Source organism: Neophocaena asiaeorientalis, unplaced genomic scaffold, assembly GCF_003031525.2.
Source record: "Neophocaena asiaeorientalis asiaeorientalis breed wild unplaced genomic scaffold, Neophocaena_asiaeorientalis_V1.1 scaffold136, whole genome shotgun sequence".
Lineage (NCBI taxonomy): Eukaryota > Metazoa > Chordata > Mammalia > Artiodactyla > Phocoenidae > Neophocaena > Neophocaena asiaeorientalis.
Genome location: NW_020185333.1, coordinates 1,773,812 through 1,794,335, shown reverse-complemented (window position 1 = coordinate 1,794,335; position 20,524 = coordinate 1,773,812). Strand labels below are relative to the sequence as shown.

General features: G+C 38.6%; 1 protein-coding gene and 1 non-coding gene across 3 annotated transcripts in view; both read right to left on the bottom strand.

Moving 5' to 3' along the window:
- Positions 1 to 20,262, bottom strand: part of SPICE1 (spindle and centriole associated protein 1) — a 62,097-nt gene extending 41,835 nt beyond the window's left edge. The window contains exons 1-6 of one of the 2 annotated variants that reach the window (XM_024735425.1): positions 20,159 to 20,262; positions 13,195 to 13,293; positions 10,160 to 10,207; positions 6,000 to 6,143; positions 1,579 to 1,681; positions 652 to 758 (exon numbers count right to left, since the gene is read on the bottom strand). In XM_024735425.1, the coding sequence (XP_024591193.1) occupies positions 652 to 758; positions 1,579 to 1,681; positions 6,000 to 6,143; positions 10,160 to 10,207; positions 13,195 to 13,293 (501 nt within the window). In that variant the 5' untranslated portion in view covers positions 20,159 to 20,262. The remainder of the gene's footprint in view (positions 1 to 651; positions 759 to 1,578; positions 1,682 to 5,999; positions 6,144 to 10,159; positions 10,208 to 13,194; positions 13,294 to 20,158) is intronic. The other variant, XM_024735426.1, reaches the window with a different exon arrangement.
- Positions 11,071 to 11,143, bottom strand: TRNAK-UUU (transfer RNA lysine (anticodon UUU)). The gene has a single exon. It is a non-coding gene; the product is annotated as a tRNA-Lys (tRNA).
- Positions 20,263 to 20,524: the final 262 nt, after the last annotated feature.

Genomic DNA, 20,524 nt, shown 5'->3' with positions numbered 1-20,524 from the left:
CTAGTAAGTGACAGAATATGAACACAGATTCACCCGACTCCAAAGTGGGACGTGGAAAGGCTCTTGCTGTTTCCATATTTGTAGATGGTGCACGGTCTTTCTTTTTTATTATTTAATTTTATTTATTTATTTTTTACACAGCAGGTTCTTATTAGTTATCTATTTTATACATATTAGCGTATACTATACATGTCAATCCCAATCTCCCAATTCATCCCACCACCACCATCCCCCCAACTTCCCCCCTTGGTGTCCATACGTTTGTTCTCTGCATCTCTGGGTGACACAGTCTTATGGAGCCAGACAGCCTAGATTTGAATGCCATCTCTCATGCTACCTAGCTATGTGATCTTAGACAACTTACTTAATTTTCCTGAGCCTCAGTTTTTCCAACTGCTAAATGGGGATAATAATAGTAACTACCTCCTAGGTAAGCACTCAGTAAATGTTAGCTACTATTATCTAGTCCTATCTTGTTTAGTACAAGCATTACTCCCAGAAAGCGCACTAGGCTTGAGTAAGAACAATTCTAGCAACCACAACTTGGTATTTAGATAGTAAAGCTTTTGAAATGTTTACCACTATGCCTATCTACATCAACTTAAACTGAATTTCAGCATGAGCATTATGGCTGTGAGCAAAGCACGTTACCTGAGGCTCAATAACAGATTCACTAAGGATGGCCTGGGCGACAGGGTCTTGATTTACCACAATGGGACCTTGAGAGGAATCAGGAGCCATTGTTACATTCGGAAACCCTGCGGAAGGAAAATAAGTCATGATGACTTTGTTTCATTTAATTAAATTGACTTCACACATACTATAATACACTGCCATAGATCTGAATTATCATATGAAAATCTTAAATAATAATAAAAGCAACTTGCACTTAAACAGTGCTTACTATATGCCAGGCATTGTTCTAAATGCTTTTACATATATTAAATTGTTTCACCCTCACAAAGTCCTATGAGGTTATTGGTATCATTATTTTACATATGGGTAAACTGAAACTCAGACACGTGAAGCAACAGGCGCAGTCACACTAGTGAGCGGCAAGCCAGGATTCAAACCTTAAACTAAAAACTAATGATCTGTCTTTAGGGATTAAGATAAACAACAGATTATATACACATTAAAGTGAACAATGTTGTGCATCCCACAAGAGGCAAAGTTCCTTTTAGAGAGACATTGAAGTTGCTTTAGTTTTCAAATTAAGCTTCACTCAAATTACATACAAAGCAGATACTTTAATTATATGGTAATTTAATATTAATAAGCTGAAAATGAAATCATACCTTAAATTATGAAATCTTATACATTTCACAAAATATTTAGTAAATAATAACAATTTACCTTTCCTTAGCTTGAGTAATTTGTAGTAGTTAATATTCTTAGTGAAAAGCAAATAAATTGTAATAAATCTATGTCTAACAACTCTTGTATGCTATCCACCCTAGAACACATGTGATAGAAATAATATGATGCCTGAGAAAAGATTTTAAATTCTTTCAAACAGCCAGGTGTGGGCTTTGATGAATAAGATAAAGAAACTTTTGTTTGATGTGACTACTTTACCTGTGCGCCTACGAGGAAAATCAACAAACAGATCTTTTGCTGTAGCCATCAAATGATCAGATTTTTCCAATACATCCTGCATCTGGTATTGATCATTAAGAATCTAGACACATGTTAGTGATAAATATTATTATTCAGAAAAAATATATATACTTAATAAAACACAAAGGAAAAGTCCATACAAAAGCAGGAGCTTAAAAATCATCTCAAATCCTTCAGCGGCAATATCATTAAGTACCAGTAGATGGAGCTATTATAATAATTAGTGGATTTCAAATGCTTGGCTTTGATCCAAAGAAATACATTATTAAATTATGACCCGGTCTACACACAAATGTAGACAAACACCAAAATAAAAGCTTTGCTTAAACTTACTCTTTGATAACCACTCTGATATTTTCTTTTTAGTTTCTATTCTATTTTTTCAAATGATGGTCGCAACCCACTAACTTTTACAATCCATTAAAAAGTTGTGATCCACAGTTTGAAAAACACTGATTAAACATGAATCTTTGAGCCATAAACTCAGATGTGTGGCCCTTTGGTGTTTCAGCCACTAAAGTGATTTCATAATCCACTAATGGGTCATGACCTACAACTTAAAAAACACGACGTGAGACACGACTTTGGGGGCATTAAACAAAAAAGTGATGCTTCTGCATTTATAAACAAGCTCGATTTTTATTCTGGAAAAATGAGAACTCAAAAAATACCAATACGGCGGTGTCTCTGATTATACACTTTCAACTTAGGAATTTTCCCAGTTACAAGCAAGGATGCACGGGCTAGAGTGAAACCAAGTCAACACCTACCACCACCAGATCACATTCTTCGGCTCAAAGGAGTCTCAAAATTGGAAATTTTCCAGTTTCCAACACTGACTCAAATCAAAACATCTGGTAACAAATGCTCTTACCAGAATTTCTCTAGACCATGGAAACAAGCATACAATGTGACCTCAGTTACTGTTTTAGGACATGAAGAAAAATAACAAGAGTCACATTCTGACTTTTTCCCCCTTCTTCCCCTGCTAAAGCCAAGCAGGTTGGCTGGCTCTGTTAGTGAGAATAAAGCCCTGAATCTGTTCTCTCCACAAAGAGTTAGTTTTGGAATGGCACAGGACAAAGAGCACATTTGGAGTCAGAAGACTGGCATCCTAGGCCCTGTCAAGAGATACAAAAGTGTATACTAAATCTGTATACAATTCTAGAGATATTTGAGAATGTTGTTACAACTTAAATTTTCACCCCTGGTTAGCCATCTTGTAGCACATGCAATTAGAGTTTAGGAGAGAAAGTAAATGGAGCACTATAATCTACCATTTATACTAGAAAAATTATACGAAATATATTTCCTAGCAGCAGTTTTGTTTACTATTTTTAAAAAAGGTACTGACTTCCTATCAAAATTAAGAGATATAAATTGAAAGAAGCAGATTGTGGAGGAATAATTTTATCATATCAAGACCTGATACTAATTATAATGAGGTCTCCAGAAAACCCACTGCCCTGTAGCCCTCTCTCTGCTAGTCCCTGCCCAGGCTCCTTGGGGCAGACAGCTTGAGTGGCCAGAGGTCAGAGCATTGGCTTTCTGTTGCTCTTTCTGGATTTCTTTATCACTCCTCTATGATAAAACTCATCCTCATGATAGGTAAATCAATCTCTGCAGGCCCATCTGTATATATTACTTCCCCAGATGGGTTTGCAGAGCACAAAACCAAACTTAGTCCAAGAATACATCTTGGATTTTCAAAAGATCAGTCAAGGTCCCTTCAAAAACATTATTAGAAACTTCTCATGCTAGCAGTTTTGCTCTCTGGTAATGAAAACCAGACAGAATTGGGAAAGTACAAAGAGACTAGGTTAGTTAATATACTTTTAAAATTTACAACATCTTTATCAAAGCCACCCTCTCTCTGATTTGGATTTGGACTCTTATTTGCTTGATTCCCATGGCATGAGTGGATCATACAGCAAATGAAATCTAAGATTATGCTGGTCAAAGAGCTTTCTTCTTAATTTACGTTTATCTAGGAGCCCAGCTTCTGGGGGACGGGTCCTGGTAGCTCTAGCACATAATGATAAAATCTAGGTGGATATGCCCAAGGAGGACTCTTCCTTTGGTCCCCTCACATACCTTATCACAGACATTACAAATATAGCAACACTGAAATAATAGATGTACGAATCCTTTGACTCAGCAATTCCACTTTTAAGAATTTATCCTACAAATATATTTATACATGTACTCAAAAACATATTCAAGGATATTCATTACATCATTTATAGTGACAAGGCAGGAAATAATCTGTCGGTGGCAGACACTGCTACTTATTCACCAATAGCCTTTCTTTCTGTTTTCTCTTTAACAGCAGAACTCCCAAGTTAGCCAAGTACATAGCTAATTTCCCAACCACCCTTGCAGGTGACAGTGGTTACTTGATGAAGTTCTGGACAATGGGATAGAAGCCAGAGCTTCTGGGTGATACGTAAAGGGAGTAACATGCATTCTCTTCCCCACTTCATGCTGCCTGGGAAACGTCTGAAGGAAGCTGGAACAGCCACTGCAAACTCAGACATGGAAGCCCTGTAATAAAGGACCAGAGATCCCCCTACCCACTACCATGTATATCTGAGCTGTTCCATAAAAGTGAAATAGATTTCTATTTTGTTTAAACCAGTATATTCTGGGGTCTTTTTTTCCCCAGGTGCTTATACCATGCTCTGATACACATCCCAAATGTCCACTAATAAAGCACTAGATAAATTGTGGTATATCCATACACTACCTGGCCATTAAAAAAGAAAAGGTAGATTTCTAAATACTGACACAGCAAAACCTCCAATATATGTTGTTAAATGGAAATGCCTAAATCCCACTAATAGCAGAGGTTCTCAACCCTAGCAAAATATTAAAAATTACATATCAACTGTCTTAAAAATACCTAAGTGGGGCTGCATCCCAGATCCACTGAATTAGAATACCTGAGCATAAATATGTCTGAGTCCAGATACTGTTTTTTTTTTTAAATGGGAATTTTTTTTTTTTTTTTTTTTTTTTTTTTTTAGTACGCAGGCCTCACTGTTGTGGCCTCTCCCGTTGCGGAGCACAGGCTCCAGATGCGCAGGCTCAGCGGCCATGGCTCACGGGCCCAGCCACTCCACGGCATGTGGGATCTTCCCGGACCGGGGCACGAACCCGTGTCCCCTGCGTCGGCAGGCGGACTCTCAACCACTGCACCACCAGGGAAACCCAAACGGGAATTTTTTAAATGGAAATTAGAATCAGTCAGAGTTGATAAACACTACGCTAGGGCATGAAGAAGCCACATTACAGAAAGAAGGCAGAGAAATTTCACTCACCCTCTCTTACCACTCTTCTTCAATCCCTAATTCTACCACATCTACAAGGTATAAGGGATTCAGGACATGAGCAGGGGCCACTAGGGAGGGGAAACTAAAGCCCAGAGTCACCTCAAAGGGGCTGCCTTTTTCCCTGGCCAGATCTGTGTTCTTAGGCCTTTCATGGAGAACTACCATGTAACATTTAAGTGTAGGTGACTTGCCTAAGATCACCAAAAGATACGTACCTCTGAAGAACCATTCTCTCAATCCACTGTTCTTTTTACAAGCTCATGTAAACATTTATTTGGGAGATATACTTCTGCCTCATGATATATAAAGTCATGACTTTCATATTTCACTAAGAAGCCTAACAAATTCCTCAAAAGACAGAATGTGACTTAAAGCTGCAGCAGGTCACCTAGACAGCCAAGTGCCATAAGCTCCAACACTGAACAAGAAGAAAACAGGCATTTCTTTTACAATGATTTCAGCCCAGATAAAAGAAGGGTTTTGCTGTAGTTTCTTCTTATTTTCCATAATATGTATTCCTACCCACTCTGATTACTTATTCAAACACCCTACATCTGACAAAAGATTAAGTCAAAGACAAGTGCCTTACTAATTTGTTGGACAAGCACACATTTTTCTTTTTGCAAAGTAATCTAACAGCATAACTGCTGAACTGAGAAAAATAATTATAGCAGCTTTATATATATGACACTAATTATGTGCCAAGGACTGTCCTAATCACTTTAGTAATATTTTATCACTGAAATCTCCTAACAATACAATCAGGTAAATACTGTTACTCCAGTTTAAAGATAAGAAAATTCAGACTGAGAAGTTAACAATTTAAGGTCACCTGGCTAGTAAGCTGAAGAGCGGGAATTCAAATCACGAAACTAGACTGTAATCGTCACTCTGCTCCTTTTTCCAAAGTCTACCTGTAGATCATTGCGTAAGGACACGATGATGATTAGAATCTGTCCAATGTGAATCAAATACGTGGAAAAAGAGAGACACCTATTTACCTCTTCTTTTCTTTCTAACTCTACAGATGATGCAGTTTAGCATTACCTCCTTCATGACAGACAATCTCCTTTTCTCAAGATTAGAAATTTCCGGTTTCTGCCTCTTCCATTTTCTCTTCAAAGCTTTTTCTTGGAGCTCCCAGTGTACTAATGCTCTATTCTTCGATTTGTGTATTTCATGACGACGGATCTATTATGGAAGAAAAAATATATAAAAGAATGCTTCAGGAACAAAGAACTTGCCTATTCAGATGGTAGGACAACCTAACCTAGTTCATTTTTCTAGTCCAGTATATGTATATTATATATATATATATATTCACAAAACTTTCACCATCTCCTAAATTTTCAAAAATGATTTTTTTTTTCAAAAATGATTTTTTAAAAAAGAAGTATCTAAAACTAGTAGACCTAGGGAGTGCCCTGGTGGCCTAGTGGGTAGGATTCTGGGCTTTCACTGCTGTGGCCTGGGTTTAATCCCTGGTCGGGTACTGAGATCCCACAAGCCACGTGGCATGGCCAAAAAATAAATAAATAAAACAAACTAGTAGACTTAGCTAAAACACAAAATGAAAGAATATTAATTTCTACTTCTTTTGTATAAGACTATCCAATAAAGTAGTGTTTTGCAAACTGCATCTTGGGACTCACTTAATGGGTGGTAAAATAAATTAGTGGATCAAAACCAACATTTTAAAAAAATAAAATAGAATATAGAATAGAAAATATTAAGAACACATTGCACATAATAAAAGTTAAGAATTTGTTTGTTGGGGCTCCCCTGGTGGCTCAGTGGTTGAGAATCTGCCTGCTAATGCAGGGGACACGGGTTCGAGCCCTGGTCTGGGAAGATCCCACATGCCGCGGAGCAACTGGGCCCGTGAGCCACAATTACTCAGCCTGCGCGTCTGGAGCCTGTGCTCCGCAACAAGAGAGGCCGTGATAGTGAGAAGCCCGTGCACCGCGATGAAGAGTGACCCCCGCTTGCCACAACTAGAGAAAGCCCTAGCACAGAAATGAAGACCCAACACAACCATAAATAAATAAATTAAAAAAAAAAAAGAATTATTTTGTTAAATTTTTCAGTTACACATGTGTGTACATGTACAATTATAAACACACACACACACACACACACACACAGAGTATGACATAAGAGGCACAAAATCCACTGAGTTATCTCTGGCAAAGGCACACCCATTCCATGATATTCACATCACCACCAAGAGCTCACAATGCAGTGTTTTTATAGCCCTGCAATGGCTGCATGTGGAAGTGGGTCCATGGAGATGCAGGACTCCAAGGAAGTGGAATTCCAGAAGCAGAAGCAGAGATATGAGCCACAGCTTAAGAGTTAGAAGGGAGGAGTTCACTAAGGTGGCTAAGGAACAAAAGCAGATATTGGCTTTACAAGCACTCTAGTATTCAGAACTACGAATATGAACAAAACCTGTATGTCATCTGATAAAATGTACTACTGAGTTTGCACCATGTAAATGTGAAATCAGTCCATTAAGAGACTAACAACCAAATATTATGTAAGGATTCTGATTCACAAAGAACAAATGAAGATGACATTTTTGAGACAATCGGGGAAATCTGAATATGGATTGGGATTAGGTAATACCAAAATATTAGTGTTACTTTTGTCAGGCATGATAATGGTATTGTGGTTATATATGAAAATATCTATTTTTTTTAATGCAAACTGAATATGTAGGCACAAAATGACATGTCCTCTGGGCTTTGCTTTAAAATGCTCCAGTGAAGAAGCAAAGGGTAAGATAAATGAAACAAGTATGGCAAAATTTTCATAACTATTATATCTAGGTGAACAGCATATGGGAGTTCTTTATACTTTTGTCGCTATTTTCACGTGAGTTTGAAATTTTTCATAATAAAAAATTTTAGGTGATCTGGGCATCATTATTATCCTCAAAAAACATTTAATGAGTACCTACTACGATTAAGATTCCTAGGCCCACAAAGACGTATAAGATACGGCCTCTATCCCTCAAAAACATTAATAATCTGCCCAGAGAGATTGGACTTATGCATTTAAAGATAAATGACATGCATTACATGGCATATACTCAATGCCTTATGTAGGTAGTAAGTACAACAGTTCAGAGAAGAAAGCAACTGTTAGGCAGCTTCAAAGAGTAGGACTTCAAACTTACTACAATAATCAAGAGAGTATGGTACTAGCATAACGACAGACATACAGATCAGTGGAATAGAAATGAGAGTCCAAAGTAAACCCTTATCTTTACAGACAATTGATTTTCAACAAGGGTGCCAAGACAATTCAACGTGAAAAGAACAGTCTTTTTAATAAATGGTGCTTAGACAATTGGATATCCATTTGCAAAAGAATGAAGCTGGACTCCTACCTCACACCATACACAAAAATTAATTCAAAATGGATGAAAGGCCTAAACATGAGAGCCAAAACTTTAAAACTCCTAGACAAAAACATAGAAGTAAATATTTGCGAACCTTGGTTAGACAATGGTTTCTTAGATATGACACTAAAGCTACAAGTGACAAAAGAAAACAATTAGATAAATTGGACTTCATCAAAATTTAAAACTTTTACGTTTCAAAGGATACTATCAAGAAAGCTAAAACACAACCAACAGAATGGAAGAAAATATTTGCAAATCATATATCTGATAAGAAACATATCCAGAATATATAAAGAACTCTTACTACTCAACAAAAAAAACACAAATAATCCAATTTTATTTTTATTTTATTTTACTTTTTGTGTCCCTCTCTTCATCAAGCCCAGTTCATAGTTGTCACATATTTCCTATGGAAATTTTTAAATAACTAAGAGACTTGAAGAGACATTCCTCCAAAGAAGATACTACAAATGGCCAATAAATATATGAAAGGATACTCAATGTCATTAGTCATTAGGGAAATGCAAATCAAAACTACAATGAGATCCCACTTTATACCCCCTAGGGAACTAAAACCACAAAGATGACAATGACAAATGCTGGCAAGGGATGTGGAAAAATTGGAACCCTCATACATGCTGGTAAGAATGTAAATGGTACAGCCACTTTAGAAAACAGTTTGGCAGTTCCTCAGAAAGTTAAATATAGAGATATCATATGACTCAGCAATTCTACTTCCAGGTATACGCCCAAGAGACTAAGAGCATATGTTCACACAAAAACTTGTACATGAATATTCATAGCAGCATTATCTATAACAGTCAAAAAGTAGAAACAACCCAAATGTCCAACAACTGATAAATGGATAAATAAAACATGGTATATCTGTAAACAAAATAGTATTTGGCAATAATAAGGAATGAAGTACCGATACTACAACATGGATGAACCTTGAAAACATTACGCTAAAAGAAAGAAGCCAGATATAAAAGAATACATATTATATTGCATTTATATGAAATGTCCAGAATAGGCAAATCCATAGAGACATAAAACAGATTATTTGTTGCCAGGGATTGGAGGGGTGGGGCATAGAGAGTGACTGTTAATGGGTAAAGGGTTACTTTTGGGGGACTGATGAAAATGTTATAAAATTAGAAAGTGATGACGGTTGCATAACTCTGTGAATATACTAAAAAGCAATGAATTGTACACTTTAAAAGGGTAGAGTTTATGTTATGTGATTTATATCTTAATAAAGCTGTTTAAAAAAACAAACAAACCTGTAATAAAAGCTTTTTTTTTTAAAGTAAAACTTGAACTAAGATAAGGAACCAAAGTAAGATTTGTAGAGGAGGAGAAGAAGGTAGGGAAACTGTTCCAAGTAAAGAGGATAGCATGAACTGGGGCTCAAATGTGGAAATGTACATGGCATGTTCAAGAAATAAATTATAATGTATGTTTTTGTAGAGGGAAGTAATGGTAAATAATGCTAGTGATATCTACAGATAGGAAAAGACGATAAATGTGTACAGGAAAATACTGGACTAGAGAGATTTGAACTGTAAACCAAACCTATCTAATGAAATTATAATGCATGCTAACTGATATGTCTAAGTAAAATAAGGAAGCCCAGGACATACACTTTTTGATTTTATATAGACATAAACAAGATTAAAAATAACTGAACAACTTCTAAGAAGTGCCTCTGGTTTCTATTCTGTAGGTTAGAAGTATCAAGTATCAAATATCAAATAAGATGATGAACAAACGACTTAACTTTCAATAGTAAACTTACCAGATCTTCAGGAGTTGCCCGATGAACTGTTAGATCAGTTACAGTGTTCTGCAAAAAAAAAAAAGGATGAACTTTCTTTAAAAAGCAAAAGGTTTCTTACAAAGTATTAGTATATGCTGAATTTTAATGGCTGAAAATGGATTCAAAATCCTGAGACCAAAAAGTCTTTCCTTGAGAATTAAGTTCTCAATTTAAATATTAACATGGATTACTTTTAGGTGTCTTGTAGAAAATAACTGACTATTTTTAAGTGTCTCACAGAAATTAAGCACTAAATTCACCAAGCAAGCATACATTATATTAAAATAATGAAAACAACCAGGTAGTACATAATTCAAAAAGTAGAGGTTCAATTTGTGCCCATGCCAACACCTTAAACATAGAACCTATCATAATGAGAGCCAAATTTTGAGGGTATTGTATAATTTCATAAAATGTGAAAACAGTCACTCAAGTAAAAAGGCACTAAACCAAATGGCAGGGCTTCCACATTGCACAACTCAGGTGGTTCCATTGATATCACAGGCCATGTAAATAGTGCCCCTTGGAATTGTGCAGTGCACAGCCTGCACAGCTCTGAGTAGCAGCCCTGCAATTTGGTCCTTTCCAAAATGACTTCAGCCATTTGTGTTATACAGATTTGGTAAGTCAGGGAAAAAAGCAATGTAGACTTTTAATTCTAAAAGAAATATACAGAAATGAGCCTAGTGAAATAGCTTCTGATGTATTCAGAGACTTAACCTTTGGGCCATAGTTTGTATTTAGCTCAAGTCTTTTATATACTAAAACTGTTATTCCTTCCATATTGATTTAGAAAAGTACAAGATACAACGGTAAGATCATGAGAATTGGTTTTTTTTTGTTTTTTGGGGGGTTTTCCTGGCCATGCCACGTGGCTTATGGGATCTTAGTTCCCCGACCAGGGATTGAACCTGGGCCTTCAGCAGTAAAAGTGCCAAGTCCTAACCACTGGACCATGAGGGAATTCCCAAGAATTGTTTTTAATAATCATAATAAAAATTTAGGCATATAAGTGATATGCTTGGAATTAGCTTTCATGGGAGAAAATATAATTTCATTTATACTACTATTGCTTAAAACTACAGGTGACTCTTGAACAACATGGGTTTGAACACAGGTCCACTTATGTGTCGATATTTTTCAATACATACTACAGTGTGACACAATCCACAGTTGGCTGAATCCATGGATGCAAATCCACAGATACAGAGGGCCAACTGTAAAGTTATACGTGGATTTTCGACTGCGCAGAGGGTCGGTGCCCCTAACCCCCATGTTGTTCAAGGGTCAACTGTATTTTCTTCTGAAATTGCCTTTAAATCTAATTTACAAGCCATTTCAGGAAATGCCTCAGTATTTTCATCAAAACAGTATTATTCAGTTGATCTCTCCTTCCTCATTTACCACTCACACCAAATGAGCTATAACTACTTTCAAGTTCCATCTACCTTCAGAAAACAAAGTTTTTTCTACCACTGGAGATAATATAAAGTAAGTGAAGGTTCTGAATGCAATTTCAAATAATGGTTTTCAATTATGCTTTGAGCAACAGCAGCATAGCAAAATAAATATGGAACTTCCCAAAGTAACCGCTCTGAAGGGGACAACTTATGTTATCATCTTTTCATGATAACATAATGTTAACATTATGATAACATAAATGTTAAGGTGTATTTTTTCACCTTTTAATCAGTATCGTTACCTTAGAGTCATATCCTCATACTATTTTATAGCCAATCACATGGCAACAAAGCAATCTAAACATAGAGAAATCCCCCTGCCCCACTTTCTAAGGCTGGCAGTTTGCCCAGGATACCTGGCTAAGGTGGTTGGCCACAACCCAGAAGGTTCTAAGTCCAAAAGAATCCCTAAGATCCAAACTAGTCCCTGACCAGTTAATCTTCACAACAGAAAGTAAAAGTACCCAAAGTCTCATGGTCCAAACCAAAGCACCCAACTCCAAAAGATAAAAATCCCCTTGATAATACCAAGTGATACTCCGGGTAGGAGCCAGGGATCATGTCTCAGATACCTGAGACCTGTCTTACATCTTATGAGAACCTTTGTACTGAAATTGACAAATCTCTGGAGATGAGCAAAAAACAATTTGAGGGGTAAGAGAGCAAGGATCACCCACTTTTTCAGTCAAAAATGCCACTCACATGATTATGATATCACAGATTGCTATGGGCAAATCTAAAATATGTACCAAAAAATTTCAGATTTCAGGTTAACTAGAGTTGCCTTAAAGCAGTGAGTTCTCAAAGTAGAGGTGAGGGATTTTTTAAAAACACACTCCCCACCCACTTAAGATTTCAGGTTTTTTTTTTTTTAAAGGAGAGAAGAGAAAGGAAATCCCTTCCCTTCTTTTCTTTTTTTAATTAATTTATTTTTGGCTGTGTTGGGTCTTCCTTTCTGTGCGAGGGCTTTCTCTAGTTGTGGCAAGCGGGGGCCACTCTTCATCGCAGTGCGCGGGCCTCTCACTGTTGCGGCCTCTCTTGTTGCAGAGCACAGGCTCCAGATGCACAGGCTCAGTAGTTGTGGCTCATGGCCCTAGTTGCTCCACGGCATGTGGGATCTTCCCAGACCAGGGCTCGAACCCGTGTCCCCTACATTGGTAGGCAGATTCTCAACCACTGCGCCACCAGGGAAGCTCCAAGATTTCAGTTCTTAAAAAGAGGTAGAGCTATCGCCTCAACATGCATATTTTTAAAAAATTCCCCAAAGGCATCTGCTCTTCCCTCCAAGACCTAGGATATGGGATTAGCCAAAAAGTTCATTCGGTTAATGAATACGTTGTTCAATAAAGCTCTTGTGAAAATGAAAAATGTCTTTTATTTTTACTTAAAACGAAACAAACGTTTTGGCCAACCCAATAACATGCCCAGAAACCCATTCCACCATATCGCATGCTAAGCCCCATTCAGAGCACCATCCTGAGTGACTAAGGCCATGTCATCACATTTATTCCTTCCATGTAACATTATACCATGTATTATCCAACCTAGACTTACATCCCATTCTTGCTTTACTGACATTTTCTTCTTCTTTACTTTCAGTGCTTTCCTTCCTCCTCCACGGGGACCGTAACGGTTCACTCTGACAAATGACATCTAGGAGTAATAATCATAACAAATTTTAAAAATACATGAAAAACTACTAATTAATCATCACCAGAGAGGGAAAAAGATATCTAAGAAAATAAATTTTAAAACATCAGAGAGGGCTTCCCTGGTGGCGCAGTGGTTGAGAGTCTGCCTGCCGATGTAGGGGACACAGGTTCGTGCCCCGGTCTGGGAAGATCCCACATGCCGCGGAGCGGCTGGGCCCGTGAGCCACGGCTGCTGAGCCTGCGCGTCCGGAGCCTGTGCTCGGCAACGGGAGAGGCCACAACAGTGAGAGGCCCGCGTACCGCAAAAAAAAAAAAAAAAAAATCAGAGAACTTTAAGTATACTGAAAGGAACAGGCTACCAAAAGACTTGGTTCTTTCACTTCATAATTATTAGAAAGTTGATACTGATAACTATGATAAAAGAGGTTTCAAATCAACAAATTAAATATATGTGATTAATAAAAAACCCTAGGAATGAAGCAAGTATGACCTAAGGCAGAGATCTATCTGACAGCAGTCATAAGCATTGTCACCTGTTACACAAATTCGCAATGAATAGAGGAAATGTCAATCACATGTGAACAATGTGAATGGAAGAGAAGGAAAGCAAGAGATAGTTGGGGTTCTTTTTTAAGCATCTAACACTCAAAATCACTACCAGACACATACGTACTTACCTTAAAATAAAGGTGGCTAAAGTTTAGAGAATGAATGAGTTATGATACGATCTCTAGTATATTTTTCACATAATACCAAATGGGGGTGATTACTGATACTAAACTAGAATATGAAAATGGCCAACAGTTGCTTGGCACTTTTAAAATGCAATGCTAAGGACATTAGACTAAACATCATACAAAATTAGAAAAAGACTCACAGTGCCTGAACACTAGGATTTGAGGATACACATATGATTTTTAAAAAGCAACACATATACATGACTCCAATTCCAGAACTTCTTTAACACCTAAATAATTACAGAACTTTCCAGCTGACCCCCTTACTCCAAACTATCCTAAAACAAAGACCCTAGTATTTTCCTTAAGTACATCTTTGAAAAAAATCATTTAGTCTACTGTGAATAAAGATGACTAAATGCAAGTATTTCTCAGGAATTGGCCCTCTGTCCTATAACTCTTAGCAACCACATTCACTCTTTAAGCATGGTATCTAATTTCAGAACGTACAATCCAGCAAAGGAGATAAGTCACATACAAGTTAGAGAATAACATTTAAGTGTTATCATAGTGATGGTGGTGATGGCGATGATGATGACAGTGGTGGTGGTTATAATGATGGAATTAGCTACTAAGTACTTTCTTCAAGCCAGGTACTGTTCTAAACTCTTCCCATATATTATCTCCTTTAATCCTCACACTAATCCCATGAAGTATTTACTATTTGTTACTCACTTTACAGATGAGAAAACGAAGGGACAAAGAGTTAACTGACTGGGAAGGTCACACAGTAAATTGCAGAGCCATATGTGCCATTTTAAAAGATATGGAATGGAATAGAACCAAGAGTCCAAAACAAAACTTTAAACTTCTGGTCAGTTTATATTCAACAGGGGTGCCAAGAAACAATTCAATGGGGAAAGAACAGTCTTTTAAATTAATGGTGCTGGGACAACTGGATATCCATATGAAAAAGAATGAAGTAAGACCCCCTACCTCACAATATGTAAAAAAAAAGTTAACTTAAAATGAATCACAGACTTAAATATAAGAGCTAAAAGTACAAAACTCCTAGAAGATAACATAAGCATAAATCTTCATGAACCTTGGGTTAAGCAATGGTTTCTCAGAAATGACACTAAAAACACAAGCAACCAAAAAAAAATAAATTGGACTCCATCAAAATTTAAAACTTCTGTGCTTCAAAGGACACCATCAAGAAAGTGAAGAGACAACCAAAAGAATGAGAGAAAACATTTGCTAATCATATATCTAATAAGTAACTTGTATCCAGAATATATAAAGAACTCTTACAACTCAACAACAAAAAATCCAATTTTAAAATGGCTAAGGGGGCTTCCCTGGTGGCACAGTGGTTAAGAATCCGCCTGCCAATGCAGGGGACACAGGTTTGAGCCCTGGTCCGGGAAGATCCCACATGCCATAGAGCAACTAAGCCTGTGCACCAAAACTACTGAGCCTGCACTCTAGAGTCCACAAGCCACAACTACTGAGCCCATGTGCCACAACTACTGAAGCCTGCGTGCCTAGAGCCCATGCTCCGCAACAAGGGAAGCCACTGCAATGAGAAGCCTGCACACCGCAACGAAGAGTAGCCCCTACTCGGTGCAACTAGAGAAAACCCGCGCGCAGCAACGAAGACCTAATGCAGCCAAAAACAAATTTCAAATTTTTTTTAAAAAAGAAAGAAAAAATAAATAAATAAAATGGCTAAGGGATTTGAATACACATTTCCCCAAAGAAGATACTACAAATGGCCAATAAACATGTGAAGAGATGTTCAAGATCACCAGTCATAAAACGCAAATCAAAACCATAATGAGATATTACCTTACACCCACCAGGATGGTTATAATCAAAAAGATGTAAATAACAAGCTTTGGCAAGAATGTGGAGAAATTGGAATCCCTACATATCACTAGCGGGAGTGCAAAATGGCACAGCCACTTTGGAAAACAGTTTGGCAGTTCCTAAAAAAGTTAAACACAGAGTTACTACATGACTCAGCAATTCTAGTCCCACATATATAGCTGAAAGAATTGAAAACTTATGTCCACACAAAAACTTGGACATAAATGTTCATAGCAACATTATTCTTAATAGACAAAAAGTGTAAACATCCCAAATATCCACTAACTGAAGAAGGGATAAATAAAATATTGTATATTCATATTCTATAATATTATTTAGCAATAATAAGGAATGAAGTACTGACACATGCTACAACATGGATGAACCTTGAAAATATTATGCTAAGAGAAAGAAGCCAGACACCAAAGGTCATAAATTATATGATTCCATTTATATGAAATGTCCAGGATAGGCAAGTCCATAAAGACATAAAGTAGATTAGTGGTTGGGAGGGTCTGGGGGGAGGAGGAAATGGAGAGCCACTGCTAATGGGTACAGGGTTTCTTTTGGCAGTGATGAAAATGTCCTGGAATTAGATAGTTGTGATGGTTGCAAAACTGTGAATATACTAAAAAACTCTAAACTGTATACTTTAAAGGGCTAAATTTTATGGTCTGTGAGTTATATCTCAACAATGCTGTTATAAAAAAAGATATGGAAAAATATAATGGTTATTCAAAAAAGCTTTCTTATGTATTTTACTCTTTAACCACTTAGATCTTCGATTTACTTGGCAGAGACAAAGGGGAATCATAAAATGTCAGTATATCTAAATGATGAATTATGTATTCATTAAAATTACATTATGAAGAATGTAGGAAAATACATAGAAAGTTCAGTGTAAAAAGTAGAATACAGGGGCTTCCCTGGTGGCGCAGTGGTTGAGAGTCCGTCTGCCGATGCAGGGGACACGGGTTCGTGCCCCGGGCCGGGAAGATCCCACATGCCGCGGAGCGGCTGGGCCCGTGAGCCATGGCCGCTGAGCCTGTGCGTCCGGAGCCTGTGCTCCGCAACGGGAGAGGCCACAACAGTGAGAGGCCCGCATAACGCAAAAAAAAAAAAAGAAAAGTAGAATACAGAACTGCGCATATAGTATATTCTCATGATGTTAATACACACACAATACTAACAAAGCACTTACCTGTGCTAAAAGCTTCACATTTAATCCCACAACCCGATGAGGCACATACTATCCTGAGACACACTAGAGCATAGAAGTTAAGAGTACAGTCTAAAACCAGACTGTCTGGGTTCACATCCCAGCTCTGCCACTAGCTGTAAAACGGAACTAATTAAACGCACAAGGTGCTCAGAACCCCTGCCTAGCACACCCTAAGTTCTACTTAAGGATTACTAATGATTATGTCAGCAACAATTATTAACCCCCTTTCCCAAATGAGAAAACTGGTGCTTTTGAGATATTGCTCCAAGTCACAGAAATAATAATGCACAGAGCTGGGAGCTGACACTCAAAACCAGATCTGACTAATTATAAAAATGCACATTCTAGAAAACATTACTAGAATTAAGTTATCTTTGGTTGGTTCTATATTTTCCAAACTTTCTACAATGAACTCATGTTACTCTTAAAATACTTTATTTCAAGTTATTTAAAATATTATACTTTTCCACCGCCTCAATTCTGAAAAACCATCCCTGAATCTGAAGTACGCAAAGGTTAAGTTCACAATGGTGTAACAAAGCTGCTATCCCATCTCTGACCTTCCGTTCACCAACAAACTTCATGAAGGAGAGGCCTATTTAAGCACTTATATTTACTAAGCCCCAGTTATACTTCAAACTTTTATAACACAGGAACCACCTATGCACTGAAAAGTGTTCTCTTAAACATCACCAGTAAAGGTGACCGTATTTTTCTTGACCAAAGATCAGACTTCGTGGTCTAACGAAGGGATTTTGTACCACTTACAGGAACCAGGTATCATAAGGGAGCTATAGTTTACATGCTGAAATGTGAGACTATAAAGATAGTCTGATGGTTTACAGTGCCAAGATGTCAATAAAATTAGCATAACCCAGAAAATCTAGGCTCGTTGGGAGAAAATCTAAAATACTAATAGCTTCCTAATTGCTAAAATTATTGGTCCCTTATTTCTCAGGCCCTTTCCATCTCTAGAGACGCCCACTCCTGGAAGCTCGCCCCTCCCTTGGCTTCCATAACACTCTTTCCCCTGGTTTCTCTCCTATTCTTTTCTCCTTTTCAGGCTAAGACAATATTCACATACTATGTAATCAAGGATCTTCACTCAGTTCTATCCCAGTCTTCTTTTCTTTCCATTGGACACCCTCTCTCTTTGTCCAATAATTGTTTTTGAGAGCCTACCACATGCTAGGCACTGGCCGGGCACTGGAGATACGATAGTAAACAAGTCTAATATGGCACCAGCTCTCATGGAGCTTACTTTCTAGATCACCACGGGGAATTCACATCTTCCCTTAGTGATCTCACCTACTCCCTTGAGCAAAGCTATCAACATACTGGGAACACAAATACACTGTGAAAGTTAGTCCCAAATCAAGGATGCACACCTTTCCTCAAAACACCTAATGCTCATTTCCAACTGGCTTCTGTGCACATCTCTCAAATATTTCAAATACAGTATGGCCAATATACAGCTTAGCATCTATGCCTCCTCCCCACCAATGTCTAGTTCTTGATATATAACTGGCTTGCTCAGTAAATGTCTGCTGCATAACACTGAAGTACAGAATTACCTTTCTTCCAGTTGCTCCAGTTTAAAACCTTAGCATCACCTTCTCTCCCTTCTTGTCTCAAAGCTAATCAGACACCAGAATCTATTCATTCTTTCCCTCAAACATCTCTCTCATGTCCCCCTTTTTTCATCTCTACTATGAATGTTCTTGTCCAGGTTCTCATTATTTCCCCTAATTAATCTTCCTTTCACTCATTCACTTTCCTACTTCATCATCCATCTATTATTTCAACAAGTATTTTGAAAGCATCTGCCAAGAGCTTGGCACCAGATACAGCAAGAAAGTAGAATAACTCTGGACCCTCAAAGAGCTTAGCTTGTCCGACCGCAATTAAATAAGGAATTGCAATAAAAGGCTAACGTTGGAAGTAAATTCAGTGTCATAGAAATACCTATCTTACTCTACACAGTGAGAAAAGGCCACCTCCTCCCTCTAATTCCCCTAAAAATATTGAAGCTGAGAGAGGAACTATGAATAGAAGTTAGAAGCTGGGGAAAAAATGCTCCAGGTCGGGGTCGGGGGAGGGCACTTACAAAGGGTTTGAGAGGTTCAGTTTGACTAACAAAGACTTGAGAGGGTAGGAAGGCTAGAAAAAGGATAAAAAAGAAAGGCAGAGGCCAGATTATGGCCTTGTGAGCCACAGCAATTTGAACACTAACCTAAAGACCTATAGGAAGCCACTGAAGTGTTTTAAGCAAGGTCAGTTACGATGGGATTTAGTAAAACCCCTCTGGCTAGTGGAAAATTGATCAAAGGGAAACAAGACCTCCCTCCAATCACTCCTACCCAGATATATGGATAGAGGATAGCTCTCAAAACTTTACTTCCTTCCTCAAACGATTTTAACAGCGCTCCCCTGCAGAGAGGAATCCAGCTCAGCTCGGCACTCAGACAATCTCTCCGCCCCGTGCGACCCAGCTAACCTTTCTTTGCAGTCATTTCTCCTCTCACATCTCCCACACATCCTAAAACAAAGCTCTCGCCTTCCCATATAGTTCCAGCCGTTCCTTACGCTCTGCTTGGAACACCCGTCACACTTCCACTCCCTTTTCCACGGGGCTAACTCCCACTCACTCTTCAAAACTTTCAGGCGGGCCTTCCTGATAAACCCTTTCCTAACCTTCAAATCGACTTAAATGACCCTCCCTGTCCCCAAGTACCCCGGCTAGTTTGTCTCTCTCCCATGAGACCTGAAATTCCTTGAAAACTACATTAGGGTACCCCAATTTCTAGCTCTGCGCATAAATGCCCGAAAGCGGTGCGCACGCGCACACTCAGGATGCTCCTGGGAGAGCGCGCTAAACACAAACACACCCAGACAGGCATCCTGACACGCACACACACTCGCAAAACACATGGAGTCGCGGGTGCACTTTCTGTAGTAAGGATCCTCTTCCCAGGCGCCTGGATCCCCAGGGAACAGAGAGGAAGACGCCACGACCGTTCGCCCCGCCCTGTAGCCCCTGTCCCTAAGATTCTGTGGGGCGGGCTGCAGGCCTCCGCCCCGTCATCGCAACCTGCCTTGCAGTTTCCTAACTGCTGCCTCCACCACGACTAAAACTTCAGGCTCCAGAATCGCCCGGCCGGACACGAGTTAACACAGCCCGCCGCTTCCGGGATGTTGCCTAGGTTACCGGAGCCCCGCCCCATTCCCTTGCGTACATCCGCCGAGGCCAGTGCGCAGGCGCCTCCCAAGATCTGGCTTACGCTCTGAGATAAAAAGGCTGTTGCGCGTCTTCCCTTGGCCACCCTGTCGGCAGGGTTCCGGGCATAGCTTTGGAGGATAGGCATGTACCATTAGCCAGGTTCTTGGGAATTCTCGGAAAGCAAGATGTTGCTCCCCACACCAAACTTCACATGTCACACTTGCTTTCACCTCTGTGAAGA